Below are 19,812 nucleotides of genomic sequence, written 5' to 3'. Positions count from 1 at the left end.
TTGGGTCTTTATCCAGTTGCATGGGATTAAGATAAAGCTATAAATAAATACACAGTGTGACAATTGGTAAAGGATTTGCTCCCTAGCTTCTAAAACATGCCAGGAACAGTTCCCAAAAAAATAAGAAATACTTCAATAAAAGTTATTATTTTGTTCAGAACAAAAATACAAATTCACTGTAACAGTGCATGTGTACTTGCCACATACTGCAATTACCACTAACAGAGAAAAAAAGAGAGGTGAAGAGCAGGAAACCACATGCTGCAACTGTACTGTGTACCTTTAGGGATCTTTAGAAACTTCTTCATCTGTCTTCTCCTCCTCAGAAACTGTAAKTGGAGACAAAACACCAATGAGAAACACCAGAAATTACTTATTCAATGAAAAATTGTCAAGTTAGTTACTTCCCTCAGTTCAAAGTATCCTTGGACTACAGGGATAGAATTTACAAAGCTGTATTTGGTATAGACATTTTTCCTTTTAGATTTTAAATTCTAGTTTTAAAGGAGTTTAGAGACCAAACTTCTAAACACTTTTGAAGATCTCCACTGTGATGATTTTAACACACATTTTTCTTTGCATTCAATTACATAGTTCAGCTTCAATAACAGTATGACATTGTTAAYAGTTGCATCAAAGCACTGCAAGCTTTATTCATATTATATGCTCTATATTTTTCTTCACACCACCAGCACTTTTCAGAGACAAATTTCAGACCCAGCTGGACTCTTGCACCTTCTGGAGTTTGCCATGACTCCTCAGCATCAGTGTCCTGGCTCTTTGAGGCTGGCTCAGAAATCTCTTGAGCTGCTGAGGCTACTCCTTCCTTGTCACTGTCTTAAGTTTTTCTCATGGGCAGAAGCTGCAACATCCAAGACTTCACTCACAGTTTCTRTGAGTCAAATTAGAGAGATAATTGTCTTCTCTTTCCATTCACCATCATAAATGAGGGTGAGAAGTCAAGGCTCACTAAGTATGAAGTAYCTGCCCAACATATATACTTGAAGTRGTTGAAGGCAAYAGGATCTATCAGATGATTCAATTTTATCATGCAAGTAAAACTTTGCAAATGRAATTCCAGGGAAAGTCTGCCTCTTTCCTACCCTGGGGCAGAAAACTATACATTGGAGCTATTTTCATGTATTTAGACATAGGCAAATATTCTCTAATGTGTATATTATCTCTTGCAGATACTGTTGCTTTATTTTTTTATTTCTGTCAGATTCAGAGGACATTACTCCACATAATCTTGGAAAGACATCATGAGTAGTTTTAATGTAAAGATATCTTAGCATCAGACTGAAGATTCAGGATGCAATTCCATGATTGCCAATTAGCCATTTTTCAATGCTCCTTTAAGCATAAAGCAATCTATCTCTATAAAATAAAGTCTGTAATTGGTAATATTTAGTAAGAGAAGATCTCTATATAGATACACTCTACAGGGAGACTGAACACATMACCCAGCAGTTGCATGTTAAATTTTACTTGAATAAATCCTCTCGTACCATTTTCTTCTAACCTTCCTGTCAGAAGTCTACATCATTCTACTATTTAACTGCTCAGTAGGAGGTCTGTCTCTTTCTTGTTTCATTCTATAGTAAACTATATTTCTATTAAACACAACTAATTAAACAGATTTAGATTAAACAGATTATTAAATTAAATAATTAAACAGATAATTAAACAGAGTAGAATAAATACAGTAAATAGGAGTTTTATGCCTTTTCMCAAATATCACCTGGTAGCTAGTTAAATACAGCATATTCTAAACATTTCASTTTACTTTTCAGAATGTTTTCTGGATTTTGAAGAAGCAACAGAAAAAGAAATGCTCTGGAATTGACACCTTCGCCTTTATAGGAAAGAGCTATGCAGTAGAAGTAGTACATTTGAAATTTGGAGCTTTAGATATTTTACAGCAAGCAATACTTGATGTAATGCCATATATTTGCTACGGTAACAAGCTGCTGAGTTTCAGTTTGTAACTTCAAATGTTCAGCTTATGTTGCCAAAACTTCTTTCTCTGGCTGAGTATTTAATTTTTTTTTTTTTCTCATGGGTGTTTTAATTTCTTTTACACTAAGAAGAGTAGATCAGTAAGCAACTAGAAGAAGCAACATGGTCTTTTCTGCTTTGGGCACCATGAAATTGAGAAGAAGTCTACAACCTCCTGAAGGCAACCCTGAGCATCCAACTGACACCAAAACAAATGCTGGCCTATTGTTTGGTGGTTTGGACACATTTTGGAACAAATGGTCTGTATTCCATTCACAAAGCCAACACGTTTTTCTCGGTCCAAGGGAATTGCTGCAATCCCAGGCAAAGCCRGATGAATGATGCCCTGGCAAGCTGAGAATGAATCCTCTGCCTGTCTCAGATTTGGGACTGCCATATGGGTCCTTCTAAGTGAGGAATATCAGACATACTGCCCAAGTCCCTTATATCCTCCCCTATTGATCAGCTGGTAGCACAAAGCATTACAAATTTAGGCATTTCTCCTTTGTGTTTCCCTGGATGTTAAATTTAGCCCCAGTGCTATTTTACACCCTCTCTTTTTTTCTTTCTTTTTTTTTTTTTTTTCTATATTTGCATGCATTTCATATTTTTTTGATCCAGTTTAATCTCTTGCAGTTGTTCATGTAAAATCCTGCAGTAATACCCTATTTCATACAAGATATTTTAATCTCTGCCTGGTACAATGGATGCATTTTCCATAATCCCTGGATGAAGGATTTTCTATCAGTTCAATTATTGCAAAAAACTATTGCTGAAAAGCCTGTCATGAAACTCCGCAGCAATTAATGGATGTAACTGAAATCACTCCTAAATTTTGTTAGTTCAAATATTAAAAGTTTAAGCTTATTTTTCCAAAATAGTTGTAGAGAAGTTATAACATCTTGACTGCTTCTGTGTTGTTTCCTGAATGATAATCACTTTGAAAACCTAAAGTCCCTGAATTTTCCTCATGCAGCAATGATTATGACCCATTTTGTCTATTTATGCCAGATTTCTTACAATTTCTACAGGCTGTAACTGAACAAAATAATCTGCATTGTGCAACTGCTCTYCTGCAATGAGGACACATAGTATTATGCTTTGTGCTGAATGCCCAGCTGCTTTATTATCTATATATATATATAGACAATACCACCCCAGCTCCTTAACATCTTTACCAAAACACTCACTTACAGCATTCTTGCCAAATGGGTCTCAGTTAAATGATAATTCCATCCTGACCCATACAATTTAAAGCCTGCCAAAAATGGGAATGTTGTTTCGTTCAGTTTCCTTTCATATCCACAAAAGTGGGTTCATTTGGCTCTTTCTTAATTCTCTGGGGGAAACTCCCCCCCCACACACACACATACACACAAAATCTTCATCAAAAGCACTGGAGTTGAATGGCTTCATAATTTTCCTGTTTCATTTGGTGTGTTGTGCTCCCCCTGTCCTAGWAGGATGTAGAATATACAGACTATAACTCTACAGTATACAGAAAGTATAGTCCAGAGTTTCATACAAGGTATTACATTGGTAGCAAAAATTCTCAGCCTCTGTATATATTATTAGCGTTTTCTTTTCTGAAAATTTGATTTTTTTTTTCCTTAAGCTTCTTCACTGGGTATTTGTTGATTTTCAGTTTTCTTCTGGGATAAGTAGCTACATCCCAGTRTCGCTGGCTACAGCTTTCTTCAACTTTGCTCTTTGGCATTTATATATACCATAGCACTTCCTGATCTGAATTAGGAGCTTAACTTCTTGAGATTTCAACAAAAGACAATGTAGAAGAACTTCAAGCCTCAGAGGAATTAAACTAATCAGATTTACTAACTGTAGGTAAGGGACTTTGCATATTGCATCAACAGCTGTTGCCAAAGCATTCAGAAAGATTTGGACATAGCAGAGATTTTGAGGACAAGCATCCTCAAGGTTAGATAGCATCACTATGCATCTCATGCAATACCAAATTATCTGTTATGAAAACACATCTGGCTTGACTTGARTAAATACAGAAAAGGAAATTGATTTTACAGACAAAAAAAAAATCATGTTTTTGTTTTGAAAGCTTGTGTTTAGTTGTTTGGGTTTTTTGGTGGGGTTTTGTTTTTSTTTTTRRGGGGCATTTTGTTTGTTTTGTTTCRTTTWAATAAGGCAGCAGATTTGGGAAGCTCCAGTAGCTTATTAACACAATATCCAACATCTAGTTCCACTCAGAAATTTAATTTTTTAGGAAACAATCCCTATCATTGAAAAAAAACCCACCAAAAACTGCTTCCTGTGTGAAGTAGCAATTCCTGCAGTCTTTAAAGTCAATTTTTACTCTTACAAGTGTTGCAATTTTTACTCTGAAGTGCTAAAGTTGCAGTCCTGAGAGTGAGTGCAGAACTACACATTTCTGTGCACTTACAGTCCAAATGCAGGGTGATCCTGCATGCTCATGATGCCCAGTTTGAATTGTGCAAATATTTGTGAGCTCAGCATTCCCCCAGCAGAACAGAGAGACAAGATAAGCAGGGACTTGTGTGCCCTGTGTGACTGASTCATCTTTGCTGCAGCTGATAATTAAAAATAACATGCCCAGATTGACTTTCTCCTGCTAATAATAAAGGAAACYCCATGCATGTGCATTGACTTCCAGAACCCAGATCCTACTACTTGCATAGCCTCTTCCCCCAAAGCTTTTAGGCACTTAAAACAAGCTTCCCAACATTCCTGGGGCAGTTTTTATGCAGAATCAGCCTGGATTTTGGTCTGGGATCCAAAGCTTTGGTGCAGAATTTGGCCAGCTCACATTGGCAGTTGTGTCCTACTTCCTGGTAGACAATATGCTATAGGATGACCTTGAAACAAGGAGGTGGAAGTATATAAATTAATTTATTTATTTATTTATTGTATTTTTACATCTTACTGGATTTTCTACCTTGTATTTCTAAGTGGCTTTGTAAGTATGTTTTCCTTATTTACAATACAGATGAAGAAGCCAGTTRTTCCACATTTTAAAATGAAAGCTATATTCAGTCTTTTCCTTGCTAGGGGAGAGGTGGGGATTCCTTCCCACACAACAGAAGTTTTATAACAAGGCTATAAAAGATAACCCCAGCCTTCCCAGCCTATATTTTTTTCCTTCAGTTTTGCCTTTCCTTACCAATAGTTTTGGAACTATCATATTTTGATTCTAATCCTAATTCTTTGATTCATTTAAAAGTCATCTTTCCAGTTAGAAACAACAACAACAAATTTAAACAGGTGCTTGTTTCCTACAAATTTTAAAGATATTTAAAAATACATGTTTCTGAGTGAAGCACTTTACTTAAAGCAGTATCTTTCATGTAATTATTATTTTTTCTGGGCAGTCAGAATTGAGGCTGGTATCTGTAATGCAGATCAGCAGATTCAAATACTTTAAAAATATTCTTTGCAGAAGAATTTGGTTTTATAAAGCTAAAATAATACAAGTTAGCCAGCATCATACAAGTGGAATCTGCCTGGAGCAAGCAAACTAAAGCTGGTTTATAAGGCTTTGATATTTCAAGCTGCCTATAATAGAATCAATGTCATGCACCAATTCCAAAAGGGGAAGAAGGGGGAAGCCAAATTTAATTGTGAAATTAGAAAGTATTTTATTTACTGTCTTTTAGAGACCACCTTACATTAGAATGTGATGCTTTTGTTCACAGAAAGCTTCCTCAGTCAGGTCCATTGAGGGTCTCAGGATGTCTCACAAAATGTTAAGCAGAACGAATATTCCCTTTTCCTTCTCATAGTTTAAAGACCTGCTAATGGAAAACTGGAAGTGGAGTAGAATTGACTTTTTAAGTCAAATTCTGCCACGTTTGAAAAGTAATTCAAGAATGTATGTGAAAAAACCTGCAAAACAGAGCACAAGAAGTGGGGGTACTTGGCTCACTCAGATCTAATCCAGGGGAGAAGACAGCAGTAGCAGCCAGAAATTGTGATTCCCTTTAAGAGTAACTTTACATATTTTGGTTCCATCAGCCTTAGAGAAAATGGAAAAGGGAATTTTTCCAGATCCTGAGGTGATGATGACAGCTAAAGTCCCCTTTTATGCATTCACCAGAAGGCAGCTGCCACCCTAGGCAGGGATGACTTGGGTTCAGCACCTCCTCCCTCTGTTCATGAAGGCTCAAACCTCATCAATAGGAACCAGGTGAAATAATAATTATTGAGGCAGTTTGGGAAAAATAGGCAAAGCTATGCAGCTGTCCATGTAACATGATCAAATGCTTCAGATGTCACAGAGCAGGAAGATGCAGGGACCTCAACATGGAGGCCTTGCAGTTACCCACCAGGAATATCCCATCACCAGGAATGTCACTCAGGATCACCTGAAATGCTCTCTCTCTTTTCTCTGGCAATTTATTCAGTGAACATTTAGGATTCCAAACACCTAGGACAAGTTACCCAACTTATTGCATGGAAACAAAAGACAACACCTAAACATTTGGCTTACAAAGGAAAAAAGGTACTGAGTGGCTGAMCACAGACTAAAGCCTCTTTACAGCACTGTGAAATCAGTACGTGAGCTCCACRCAGGAAAAAATAAAYCTCTTAGTTYTAAACAGAGTCAAGGAAATAATTAYTTAGAAAAGCACTGATTATTTTTCAGTCTGATCAGCCCCTTGAATGCACAGGATAGGAACTAGTGGCTGGCAATTGATGGRTTGTGGAAAGGCTCTGGCCTGACCATGCTGTTATTTGGACACAACATGAAGACAGCCTCAAGCTCAGCCCTCCCTCACCAGAGCCCATGGGCATCAGGAGTTTAGTCCTTCTGGCAYTCCAGCTATTCCACAGGATGAACACAAACCAAATGCTTGGAGCCCAAGGCCTTTGGGAAACTGATGAATGAAGAAAAGCTGGGATTTCTAATAACCCTGCCACTATACAAATATGACATATTTTCCTTTTCACAAGCCATTCACAAGCAATTAAAAACCCATGAGATCCAGCTGAGAGCCTACACCATGGCATTGTGAAGCACATTATTCAGAATAAAGATTTTCTTCATTCAGAAAGGAGAGAAACATGTTCAAGCAGCCGAGCACATCACAGGTTGTTTGTGCCTGAAGTAGGTCACTACTGCCCAAAAAAAGCCTCATTAGTTCACACTAATGACCAGAAGACTCCCTTCAAGAGAKCTTATTCTACAATTGATGATTTATARAAGTTTCAGAGATGMCTGTAATGGTCAAAATATAAGCATAACAGTGCATGTCACATTAATCCAGAATAGTTTATAATATCGCATAAAATTTCAATTATATTGTTTTACATTCTATAGCATGGAATTGTAGCAATGAGAAACAACTCACATTGTTTGCTTGTTTTAAATATAGAACAATTTTTTAGTTACTGATYGGAATGGATCACAAAGAAACTAGCACAAGTTAATATAAACAGTGTGTGTGAAAACACCGTAACAATTTCATGTATTGAATCTTTCAGGAGTTCTAAGGAATTTCTAATTAAGACATTTTCTTTAACATTCCTCATTCAAAGYAATGCACCAAGTTTATCCACTTACACAGTTTTCAAAGGAGCAAAGTTGYTGTTTGAAAAGGATGTTTTTCTCTGCAATAAGAAACCTTGCCCAAAAATTAACATTGTTTCATCCTGGTTTGAACTGCCACCACAGGAGACCTGTTGCCACCTTTTCTCCAAAGCAGGACCACTAACAATATTCCTGTGGGAGTTGTATTTACAGGAAATTTTCAAACACAGGTAATGCTACTTACAGTAAGTTAAGTGCTACCAGATTTTGTTGTCCAAAGTGAGTTGCTGCTTTCCAATTTAAATACATACAGTTATTTTAGGGTTCTTTTTAAGTCTTGACTAGTAAAAACGTAAGTCTTCTTTCTCATTAACAGTGACATTCAGGTAGGCATTACTATTCACTGTATGTCCTTCTACCAGCTTTAATGATTTTTTGAGAAGTTACTTGTCCCCTTATTCTACAATAGACAAATAAGAAGACATYTCTTTTAGGTAGTTCTCCCACACTTGTTTGCACTCTTAGCTACGGAGTTCTCACGTTTTTTCTGTTTCACCAAATGTTCCTCCTCAACCCAGTGCATGCTGTAAATTCTCTCTTTAGTTAAGCTGATCAAAACTAAACTGCCTCTCCATTTACCAACTCGGGTCTTCAGATGCTTACAACTTTTACAGATTTTTTTTTCTTAATATTGTTCGCTTTGTTCCAACAGACTTTTTCCAGTTATGCTATGATGACTCATCTAAAACTCAGTTTTATGAAGGAAAAACAGGAGGAAGAGAGAATAGACTAGTGGCCAGTGTCTGGCAATCAGATAGATAAAAGGTGCAGCAGTCTGAGACAGATAAAAGAAAGTGATGTGAAACAGAAATACTCAACAGAAGTTCCAGATACAGATACTTCCCCAGTAGGATATTTACATAAGTCAACTTTTTAGGGCCTAGTTTAGCTAGATCAGTCTATAATAATCAATAAAAAGAAAAATATCCTCATTTGTCCATCTCACACAAGCAGATGCCTAGAAGGATGTGTCTGTTCTAATGAGAATCGTAATTCTGAAAGCCTCTGAATAAGTATGAGCAATTGCAAATCACTCTCAGGACTCTTCAGCAATTTTCAAAGTGCTCACAGTGTCAGTGTAGCCAGTATTTGGTAACTCACCAAGCCAAGCCAACATGCACTGATAATAGCGGGTGTTTTTGTCTGCTTGGCACCACTGTATGATGGGGTCAGCAAAAGTTCTGTCCCAAAAGCAGCAGCTCCTGTCCAGAGCAGCCTCCATTTGTTTCTCTAGGCTGCAGACAGCTGGCATTGCAGTGCGTTTGAAGCTTAGCATGGAAAACACTGGARCATTCACACAATAATCCTCCCCAAACCCAGTCACTCACTCAAATGGCCTTGGAAATAACAGAGGAGAGACCATGTCCTTCAGTTCTTTCAAAATTAGGAAATAACCTATGCAACAGAAGTCAGGAAGGTGTCTAGGAAAGCACAGTTTGGGGCCAATTGATTCTGTTAKTACAGCTGATAATGCCAAAACCTTAAACCTCAATACCAGAGTCTGGAGAASAGTTTGTGGTGGCAACCCAAACATTAAAAGTCACAGATGCAACAACCTTTGCTAATCTCTGAATTTTACAGCATTTGTTCTGCCTGAAGAAAAAATGTATGGTSCCAGATATAGAGTACACTAGAAGGAGAACAACAGGAACTTAGCCAGCATCAGGCAGTAACCAAGAGTGACAAGCAATAAAAAATTAAATTTTAGAAGGTAAAAGCTTGGGAACAGAGCAACATAGTTCAGTACTTATTTTGGTAATGGTATTTCACAAAAATCCAGRTACCAGTAGTGGATTGTAAATTGTGGGAAGGGGAAAAGTGCAGGCTGGTACAATTGTTATTAACTGAAATGCAAATTATCCTGATTAAGTATTAAGCATTTACATCCAAGGCTGGGTGGTTTTCTCTTTTAAAAATTTTTTTAGGCTTTTTTTTTGGTTGGTTGGTTTTTGTTTTGTTTTGGGTTTTGTTTGTTTGTTTGATATCTGTTTTGGTTTGGGTGGAGTTTTTTTTGCACATCCATGTATAACCACACATTTATATTATCTGTATACAGGAACTGGAGASAAGCATCCCTTGACACCTTGCACTTCCAAGCATTAGAGAAAGCCTTACACATCAAAAGAAACAATTGCACTTGCAAATGCAGAGGTTCACTGGTTAACAACAAAAATACTTGCACCATCATYTGCAGAAGTAACACCAAGTTGCCAACAAAACTAGTAAACATTAAATACACACTTTTTTTTTCCAAAACTCCGAAAGAAAAATCCTTCTCTATCTCACTAAAAGTGGAGCTATGCTATTTTTTTCCTCTAAATGGAGATAACACAAATAATAAAGATGGTTAAATCCAAACCTGAAAGTTATATCCAGAAGGATTTTAATTAATTTTTTTTTTAACACAATAGCTATTGTCTGCAAGTAGACACTGAACGAAGYAGTACAGAGAGTTTTGACACAAAACACCATCTTTTTGTAAGCATGACACCAATGGAAACTAGTTTTTATATAGCTTAGAGGAAAGGGATGCTGGTTGAGGCCATTGTGTCAGACCATGTACTGCTGGTGGCCTTCCTTACTGCTGTCAGGAACTCCTGGAAAGAACCACTCTGGGGGCTGTACTGTTCTGCAGGCAGGGCCAGGAAGAGAGCAGGACATGGGAACAGGGAGTACTAAAGTGACCCYGAAGCAGGAGCCTGTCCAGCCTCCCAGCCAGGATTCAGGTTGCACTGTAACCTCATCTGAACCGTGGCGAGGTCCCCAGGGTTCATCACCTTGGACACACCTGTYACCAACAGTTGTTCACAGCAATCTGCACTGCCAACTATGCTCAGGAGCAAATTATAACATCCCAGGAACACCCAAGAGATCAGGCAAGGACAACACTTCTTTGGCTTCAGTTTCTCGACAAGTTTACATCACATGGTTTCCTCTGCTGGCTTTACTACACAGCCAAAATTAGACTGTGGTGGTTTGGTGGAGGCACCTGGGATGACCCTCAGACTCCCTTGTAACTCTCAGTGTAACAGAAGTCTGGTTCTAGTGCTGTTTTCCTCAGTATGTTGCCAGAAATAATACATTTTAGAAATCTGTAATTTCTAAATATCTCCTGCACTTCCAGAAACCTCTAGCAGTAACTAACAGTTACAAGCTGTATTTGTTCTTACCATATAGTAATAACTAAGTACATGATGTCAACGTGTCCAGAATGAGATCCTCAGATTTAATCATGGAATCATAACAGAATGGTTTGGGTTGGAAGGGACCTTAAACACCACCTTGTTCAATACCTGGCCATGGGCAGGGATACTTTCCACTAGATCAGGTTGCKCAAAGCCCCATCCAACCTGACCATGAACACTCCCAGGGATGGAGCATCCACAGCTGCTCTGGGTAACCTGTTCCAGTGCTTCACCACCCTCACAGGAAAGAATTTCTTCCTAATATCTAATCAAYTTAWKCACCATGWTTCTCAGGGAAKATCCTAGATGCTTCCCYTTCAATAATAAAAAYGGCAGAAATATTTGCCATAYAGAAGATCCTATTTTTTACAATTAATCATTATTCCTAGATAAGCATTTTGAAAGGAATACACAACCACTTCCAGACACAAGAAAATGCTGATGAAATTAAAGTGAAATTTTTCAATTGCTCTGTAGAGTAAGAAATGCTCCAAGACATTTTTAAACATACCTCTTAACAGTTCTAATTCACCAAATTTAACATATCAGACTACTTCCTTTCTAAATGAAATGGTCTAAGTATTCCAAAGAAATGGAAATTTTTAAGGGTCTAGGTATTTTAACCTTATAAATATTTCTATATGTTCGTAATAATAAACACTACCAAGGTACTTACTCCTACTTTCTATAAACTGTACTACAGCAGACCAGACAAAATGTTAAAATGTTATTTGTAATAGAYTGCTTTACAGATAAGCATAGGAGCTATTCATATTTCAATTAAAATCACATTCATACCTAGACCTTTCATGAAACTCAGCAATTGGAAGTGCTGCACTATTTCTCAAGTTTATTTGTTAAAAAGGCAATTAAGACACATCCACCCCTGACTGGAGTCACCAAGGAAAAAAGTGAAAATTATTCTTAATCTGCTAACACCTTTGATGGTACTATGATAAATGCCCATAGATTAGCAGTTAAAATACTTTTAATCTCTGTTTGATCTGTGTTTTAGACATATCTTCTCAAGATTAGGGGTAAAAAAAAAATTAAAAACCTACCAAATTAAATTGTAATTCTATATCTTGTGCAGTTTATGGATAGTTTTGCATTTGTATTATTGCAATTTTTTTAAAGCACAGTAAACCAAAATATTTCAAACACCCTAACAGTTTAAAATACCAAATGTTTGCCACTAATCAATTTCAGTGTTTAACAATTCAATGTTTTATTGTATTGTRAAAATTTAGCCTAATATATGCTTARAATTGAGACCATGATARCATTTTCTTTGCTATGCAAGAGCCTGATTAAGTTACATTGGTAGAACAGATAATTATTCAGTGTGAMTATCTTGGAATGGCCAGTGAACTAAAGTATTTAGATTCCTTAACAAACCCTAGAGAACTAGCTCACTGAAACAACTGTTTAATTGATCACATTACATGCTCAATTTAATATTTTAAGAAATAGGGTGGGGTAGTAAAAGAAACACTTCACTCTACTTCTTTTASACAGCAACTCTGGTGCCAGAGGCCRGATGCTTTCAGAGACACTAATTTAATAAACTTAATTACTTTATGCTCGTGATATGTCAATGCTGAATTAGTTTTCACTGCAGARCAAACTCCATTAGGAACACTGATGCTCATTCTTAATGTTCTGCAAGAGGCAAAACTTTAGAACCCRCAACACACACACTCAAAAACCACATTCATAAGTTAACCTTGCACTGCAGCAGCTTCTGAATTAGCAGCAGCTTCCTGCTGTGCTTCCTCCACAGCATGGGATGCCTCTGGAGCCAGTAAGTCCTTTTCCTCTCTGGCTTCTGGGGATACCCCAGAGCTCTCATCCTGTGCTGTGGGTCCAGAACTCTCATCCTGTGCTGTGGGTCCAGCACTCTCATCCTGTGCTGCAGGTTCAACAGCAGCTGCTGCATCAGCCTCTTCCGATTTCTTCTCTGCTTCAGTGACTTCATCCGTCTCTTCATCACCTTCTAAGGATTTATTCAATACAATAAAGAGAGTAAAATGCATTCATGCAACAAAAATTTCACCAACTACTTTTTATCACCATCCTCATTTAAATTTAAAGTGGGAAGCTAAGATTTGGAATCAAAATTTTTAAAAAAATGATGAACCCTCCATATTGCCTAATGTGGCATCAAARAACGATGTTTACAAGATGAGGAAACCATATCTTAATTACTAAGTCTCATAAACTGCTTCTATGTGATAAGAAAAGAAACTGTGGCTTAAAGCAAGTGTAAGGGGTGCAGGGAAGGATATCAAAGGATCTTGCCAAGTATTGGCAGACCAGTCTGCTGAAAAGGCCAGTGATGGTACATACACAGGTGCCAGAGGGAGTGTGACTCTGTGGAATTACCATGTGGGGAATAAGACATTTGGTCTTATATAAGTAAGAAAATAACTTGCTAATTTTAAGTGGTCAGAGTTCACTTTCTCAGAGATATGACCACTTATGACTACTTTCCTTTTACGAGTCCCAATTCTCTTTTAAAGACAGTTTGCATCACAGTGGGTCAGACTCTTTAGAACTCRAAAATAGTGTTTTCAGTCATGCATTACTTCAAACTCAGTTGAGAAAAGTCATGAAAAACTAACAGCACAAAGCAACAAAGATGCACAACTACTATGCAAACATGCACTAACAGCGAGTTCACAAAGGAAAGTTATACATGAACTGTTCATCACAAGTTCACCACTAGAACCAACTCACCATGTGAAAAAATAGAACTGGAAATGGAAGTTCATAATACAGTGTAAACTACATGAGAATTGGAACTAAAGAGCTTAAAGAGACATAGTCAGTTTGTTTTATTCTTTTGTGTCTGTTTAAAAACAAAACAGATTAATTTTATTTCTTAGTCTTCTTATGTCAGTGCAAGCCTATCATTTTGTGTTCAGGTTCAAAGACAAGTCATTCATTGCTCMGTAAAAATCAAAACTTCATATTATGCAACCTGATCATGTCCCTTTAAGAAAACACTATTTTAAAAAAAAAACCCAACAAATTCATTACACAAAGAACAGACTAACAGCCAAGCTCAGCATTCAGTACACTTTATTGGACAATCAAATATAGAGTGCATTCATTCCRAACAGCCAGCTTCTCCAGAACTGCCTTCTACAAAGCAGATTCAGTAATAAGCTCAATATGGTTTGGCCTTGCAAACATARGTAGTTTTTTTTTAAGTCTCACAAGAATGGAGTTTTACAATAGAAGGTATAAAGTCATCCCAAGGTAGGCTGCAAGGTACTCAATGGTGAACGACTGTCCTTTGTATTTAACTTCCTCAGGTTTGGAAAGAGATTTCCCTTGTATTTTAGTCTGGAAAGTGTAAAAGCAGAGTATAGATTAGAAAGATTGAATCAGCTTGCATTGAGTTAAAAAGAAAAGTCATAGCTAAAAAAGAAGGAAACCAGGAAYAAGCTTAAAGGAGACACACAACAAATGGAAGACAAAACTCAGTATTTGCCAAATAAGCAAGTAGAACATCCTSCAAGCCAAACATCATTTTACAGCTCAAATGATGTCCCAGATTTCCTATTGCTACTTCGAGAGGGCTTTTTTAATCCCTCCCTAAATTTGAGAGTAGCTTTCAGTTAAAAAGAGCTACAGGAAATTTGCTATCAGATCTCTTAAAGATGTCAGTTATCATTAATTAAAACACCATTAAATATCACTTCAACCCTCTAATGAACAAAGAACCCTAGAGTAAGATTTGATTGTTTCTCTTGTTTTGACAGATTGTTTGCCGTGTACAGTTCTCTGTAATAGACATTTTGGGTTCGGGCATAAGGGGAGAATTTCCCCTACATGAGAAACCATAAAATTCTATCAAAAGAGTCTCTTTCTGATCAGCTGTTCTCCAGTATTAAGTTCTCCCACCTAGAMAGTTCTTTTACCATAGGCAGCAAATATGCCACAAACATGCTGCTTGGCATGCTGTTTTTCTATCCACCACTTCATATTGTTACCAGCTCTGTTTKAGAGCTTGACTTAAGCTAAAAAAATACCAGATTACTTTGAGAATGTAATTTTTTACTGCTCTTATTGGCAATGTTTACTGTGAAAAAGTGTAAGGATTGAYTCCAAAGAATGCACAGGGAAAGAAACTGCAGTGGCACTTCTGGGAAAAGCAAAACTATGGTAACACCCTCTAACAAGATAYACACAAAAATATGGCTATGAAGGAAACAGGAGAAAAAGGGGRGGAAGAAGGGTGTTAACTTTTCTGAGAGGCACACAGAGGATTCTGTAGGAAAAGAACAGAAACCTCTTTTGGGTATACACAGCTGGGAAGGCAGAAGGGTTTTAAAAAGGAGCTGATTCAATAGCTGGTTTTGTATTGTGTATTGGAATTAGCTACTCAGAAGTCCAACTGAAAACTCTGGGTTGAGCTTTTATTCAGAAGTCCAATATTGAAAATAATATACGAAACAAATCTCAACTGTATTCACTGAATGGSCTTAGAAACATTCTGGACTTCTTAYTATCAATAAAAAAAGGGAGGCAGCAATCATCTGTCACTGGCTGTGACATTTATGTGTTAGAGTTACTAAGCAGCACAAAGCAGCAGRTGATGGTATGGCAGGAGCATACCCAAATTCAGAATTCAGTTKTTGAGCAGTCAGTACTGCAGGTATTTCACTCCTATGTGTGTGTGGGTAGGCCAGGGCTAAAACTCAGTACCTTGCAGAAGAGCACCTCAAGAGCAAAGAGGGAGTTCATCATTCATTCCATCATTGGGAATACATTGGAAGGTTTGCTTAATGCTTCCCTGTCCTCCCAGCTATGGTAGTCAGAATGTAATAAGGGTAACCCTCACTTTTGCCCTGAACAGCAGGACACCAGGTCCCTAGCAGAGAAGGTCGACTTTCGTTCTGGTTCCAATATTTATTAGGAACAATGAAGGATTGCAAATTGTGGCTGAATTCTCAGCATTTAAAGAACTGAATTTAAAAATTATACTGTGTTCAGCTGTTTTCTGTTTAGGAAATTAAGGCGTTTTACTTTACTATTTACTACTACTATTTACTTTACTATTTACTACTTTAAATCTTAAAATTTGCAGTTTTAAAGCTCTGAAACTAAAGCATGTGTTTTGGAAGTTCAAGGCTAACAACTTCTGAAGAAACAATTATAGACAATATATAATTATAGAGGCAGACAATTTAAATCATGTTCTCACAGTGAAAACAAAACTTAAACTCAATACACTTTATTAAAATCTATTCTTTGTGTGCATGCAAATATATTAAATCAATTCCCTAGACGTCAGCATAAAAAAAAATAAGGAAGAGCTTCAAGTGCTCTGGCTTCAATACTTAATTTAKTTTTTCAATAACAACCAAATAAAAATACATAAATTTCCTAAAGTAATTTTCCTAATTGCTTTTCCTATCAAGGCCATGCTTGCCAAAGTTTTCCTTTTACATTAATGCCATAACATTAATTGATGTAGACAGGGACAACATTCCATTACAAATACTAGCACTAACAYGGTCTAATTATTCAAGCATGAAGAGCTAAGTAAGGATTTCCAATACATTTAGGTAATACCTGTGCTTCATTTAACCCCAAATTACAATCAAAGTTGTGGGACAAAAAATTGGTCCAAGTTAGAATATTTTTTTAAATTTTTCCTATTGAACTGTGTTTCCTGATGGCATATGGCCTGGAGCCAACCTGTTGGCTGAGAAAAAGATATTATCTTCTCCCCCACCAAAAAACAAAAGAAAAAACTGATTTTGACAGCATTATGCATTCAGTCATGTTTCATTAAGCTTCCAGTAAATCAAACACCCATTATACAATTAATAGTATTCACACATCAACTCTTTCTGCCCAAAGAGACTCCACAGGTGTTTCAAATATTGAGATTCACCCCCTGAACATTAAGGTCACTGCCAAAATTTGTGCAGCAGCAGCACAAATTCTGYTCTCTTTGTAACAGAACAACACTGCACAACCACCTTTGTCTTCACTCGCACTCACACAGCTCAGACAAGGATTTGCACAGWGCTAAACCCTGATTAGACAATCCAGAAATCTGTTTTAGATCCTCGTGTACCCAGGCAGCAAGAGAGAAGAGCTCAACTCACCCTTCCTTGACCAAGAATTGCTTTTTCKCCCCTCGGCTCTCTCGCGAAGAATATTTGTATGTTCAATAAACTTGGTGCGTGATGAATTGACTACTCTGTAGGCCTGAAAAGGAATTATGCCAAAACTTACTGCCACATCTCTACAAAGCTACCAAACACAAAGAGGAGAGAGGGAGACAAGGGATTTTAAGCAAGTGCTACTGCCCCTCTTAAAATGCATATAAAATTTATGCTAAACAACGCTAAAAAAAAATTAACAACCAACCACACTAACATCTTTACATATTTCATATTTCTCCATTTTTAGAAAGCAAATAGAATATGCCATGCAGCTTTTGAAGTGCTGCTGTGTTTCAGGAATTGAAAACAGCATTATAAAAGATAATTAGAGTCCGATTATTATTTTTGTAAGGTGGTAAAAATGTGGCAGCAAGAGAAAATGTTATTCCTCCAGAAATGTAATCATAAAAGTTAGATATTTTGAACAAATAGCWACTTACCATTCAAGTGGATTATTTTGTGGGCAGGGAAATATGTACCTCTCTGGGGTATGCTAGYCCCTATCTCAGATCTTGGGAGAGAGGGGTAGAAGTAAGCTATGAAAAGGAGGATTTAGGGAYGTGAAGCACAGAATCTGATCATTTAGAAGCAGGAAAGAGAATGGTTACCMAAAAGCTTAACAAAAGCAGATGTTTACAAAACTTTAACATGCTTTTTTGAAGTATCATGCTCTTATCTTTTTTTGTGCCCAAATTAACAACGTTCATATCTTCCCCTTGTACCTTCAGACAGTTTAAGTCACATCTGCCTTGCCCACTTTGAGATATTAATGTTTGTGGCTCACAAGAAGAGGCAGGGGGGTAGAGGCGGGTGCGTTACTCCATTTTTGGACACATTCATTTGGCAGTTTTAAATATGCTTTCTACTAAGAATGACCCAGCATTACTCAGCAAAGTAAAAGCAAAACAGGCAAGCAGTAGGCTTTCAGTTTCACTAAATTCTCTTAAGCTGATTTCTAAGTTAGACTGCACTTAGCTATATGCTATTATATCYACATTCATTGAGAGTTTTCAACTTGATCATACTCTTTTAACCCAGAACACACCTTATATCATGCCAGCTCAAAAATGACAAATAGCTCCATCCTCAAACACTTACATAAAATAAACCTCCAAAAGCAGCAACACCAGCAAGGAGATAGATCATCATGTTGTCTCCAGAAGAGCCAGGAACGCTCCCAGATGACATCTGGCGAGGAGGAGCTAYAAAAACCATTAGGTAAATTGATGTGAAGTACAGCTAAAGCATGGTCATAAAAAAGAATTATGGAATCTGAACTCTGTATGGGAAAGGATCGTTCAAAAAGGTCATAAAACAGAGAGATACAGCTTATCCATGTATCCTATGACTAAGTAACATTGGGTGTGATGCTCAAATGAACAAGGTCCATGGCTGGACAAGGTCCATGTAAAAAAGTTCCTTAGTAAGGTAGGTAAAAGAATTAATCTGTCTTTATTCTTTATGCTTCACAGAAGTAATGTATTTGCAGTTTAGTAACAGGGAATTTAAAAAAAAAGCTTTCTCATTTGAATCAATGTTCTTTCATTCTCAGACTGCTGACACCTTAATACATACCTTTACCTCATTAATTGGCCAAACAGATAGGATTCTGTAATTTTTATATCTGATTAAGTACATATTAACTCTAGCAGCAGTGCTACCCATTTATTTATGATAAACTTATTCATCTGTACATCCCAAAGAGAGACCCATAGATAGCCTAYGTAATTCTCTTGGACAACTAGGCTTCCAGCTGAATTTTGTGATTTGATCCCAGATGAGAAATGTCTCATCGAAAAAAYGCTCATGAAAAGTAAAATGGCTCTGAGCACTGCAATTGGCAGCTGCAAAAATAGTCGCAATCTCAAATCGTTACCATCGTCTGCCAGATTATGTTTAGCATCATCTGTCTCATGACACACTTCTCAGACTCCTCTTTAATAGCTGAACATCCTAATGGATTTGCGCACATTTATATTTTCGTTCGGCAGCARTATCTCCTTAACCCTCTCCGCCGGRGCTGCTAGCGATAACCGGACAGTTCTCAGCGAGCTGCCATCGCCCAACACGGCTGCCAGGTTTTTTTGCCACTGGTTACACAACCCCTGATGCGCCAAAAGCCATGAATGCGGCACGCCGGGTGCGCTCCCGTTCCCTCCGGGGACCGGCAGCCCTGCGGGGACACCGCCGCTCCGGCTGCTCTCCCGGGGTATTTGCACCCTGCAATTTTATATGGAAAGGAAGGCAGCAGCGGCCGCCGTTTTGCCATGGAGCGGAGGGTCCCGGGCCGGCTCGGCCGGGTCCCAGCGGGTCGCGGCGGAGGTCTGAGGCAGCCAGTGCCCAAAGCCCAGGATGACCGAGCAGCAGCACCCGGCTCCCGCCCGCCCCCGCCGCACCTGTCCTGGCCCCGCGTTTCCCCGCCTCGCCCGTCGCCTGTCACCCGTCACCGCCGCCGGTACCCGGCCCGTCCCGTCCCGCGCCCCCTCACACCGTCCCGSTGACCCCTACCCCCGGCCGGCTCCGCGTACCGCGCTGCTTGAGGCGGCTGGCGGCGGCGGGAGCCCTGCTCAGGCGGGAGGCCAGCGCCTGGGAGGCGGCTCTGCAGAGGGACATGGTGGCAGCGGCACGGAGCAGAGCAGAGCCGGCGCTCAGCTACCCGTCGTCGCGGGGCTGCGGCGGGGGACACCGGGCCCGCCCCGGGAGCAGCGGGGGGCGGGCCGGACCGCAGCCCCGCCCCGCGCACCTGGACGCCGCTCCCACCGGGGATGCCCCAGGGTCGAGGCGGTGGCGGAGGGAGGGGACAGAGCCCCCGCCGTAGCGGGAGGAGTCAGCGGCTTACGGGAGCGCAGTGCTTGCCACGCCG

General features: G+C 38.7%; 1 protein-coding gene across 1 annotated transcript; it reads right to left on the bottom strand.

Moving 5' to 3' along the window:
* Positions 1-489: 489 nt before the first annotated feature.
* MGARP (mitochondria localized glutamic acid rich protein) lies at positions 490-19,639 on the bottom strand. The gene is given in 6 exon segments (XM_057380688.1): positions 490-838; positions 840-892; positions 12,488-12,757; positions 16,890-16,992; positions 18,048-18,151; positions 19,478-19,639. Coding segments are annotated over 6 exon segments (852 nt in total). The 5' UTR covers positions 19,563-19,639; the 3' UTR covers positions 490-601.
* Between the last annotated feature and the right edge of the window lie 173 nt (positions 19,640-19,812).

This window comes from Malurus melanocephalus, unplaced genomic scaffold, assembly GCF_030028575.1.
Source record: "Malurus melanocephalus ecotype Western Australia unplaced genomic scaffold, MMel_1.1 scaffold_466, whole genome shotgun sequence".
Taxonomy (NCBI): domain Eukaryota; kingdom Metazoa; phylum Chordata; class Aves; order Passeriformes; family Maluridae; genus Malurus; species Malurus melanocephalus.
The sequence above is the reverse complement of the archived record's forward strand: the minus strand, read 5'-3'. Positions and strand labels throughout refer to the sequence as shown.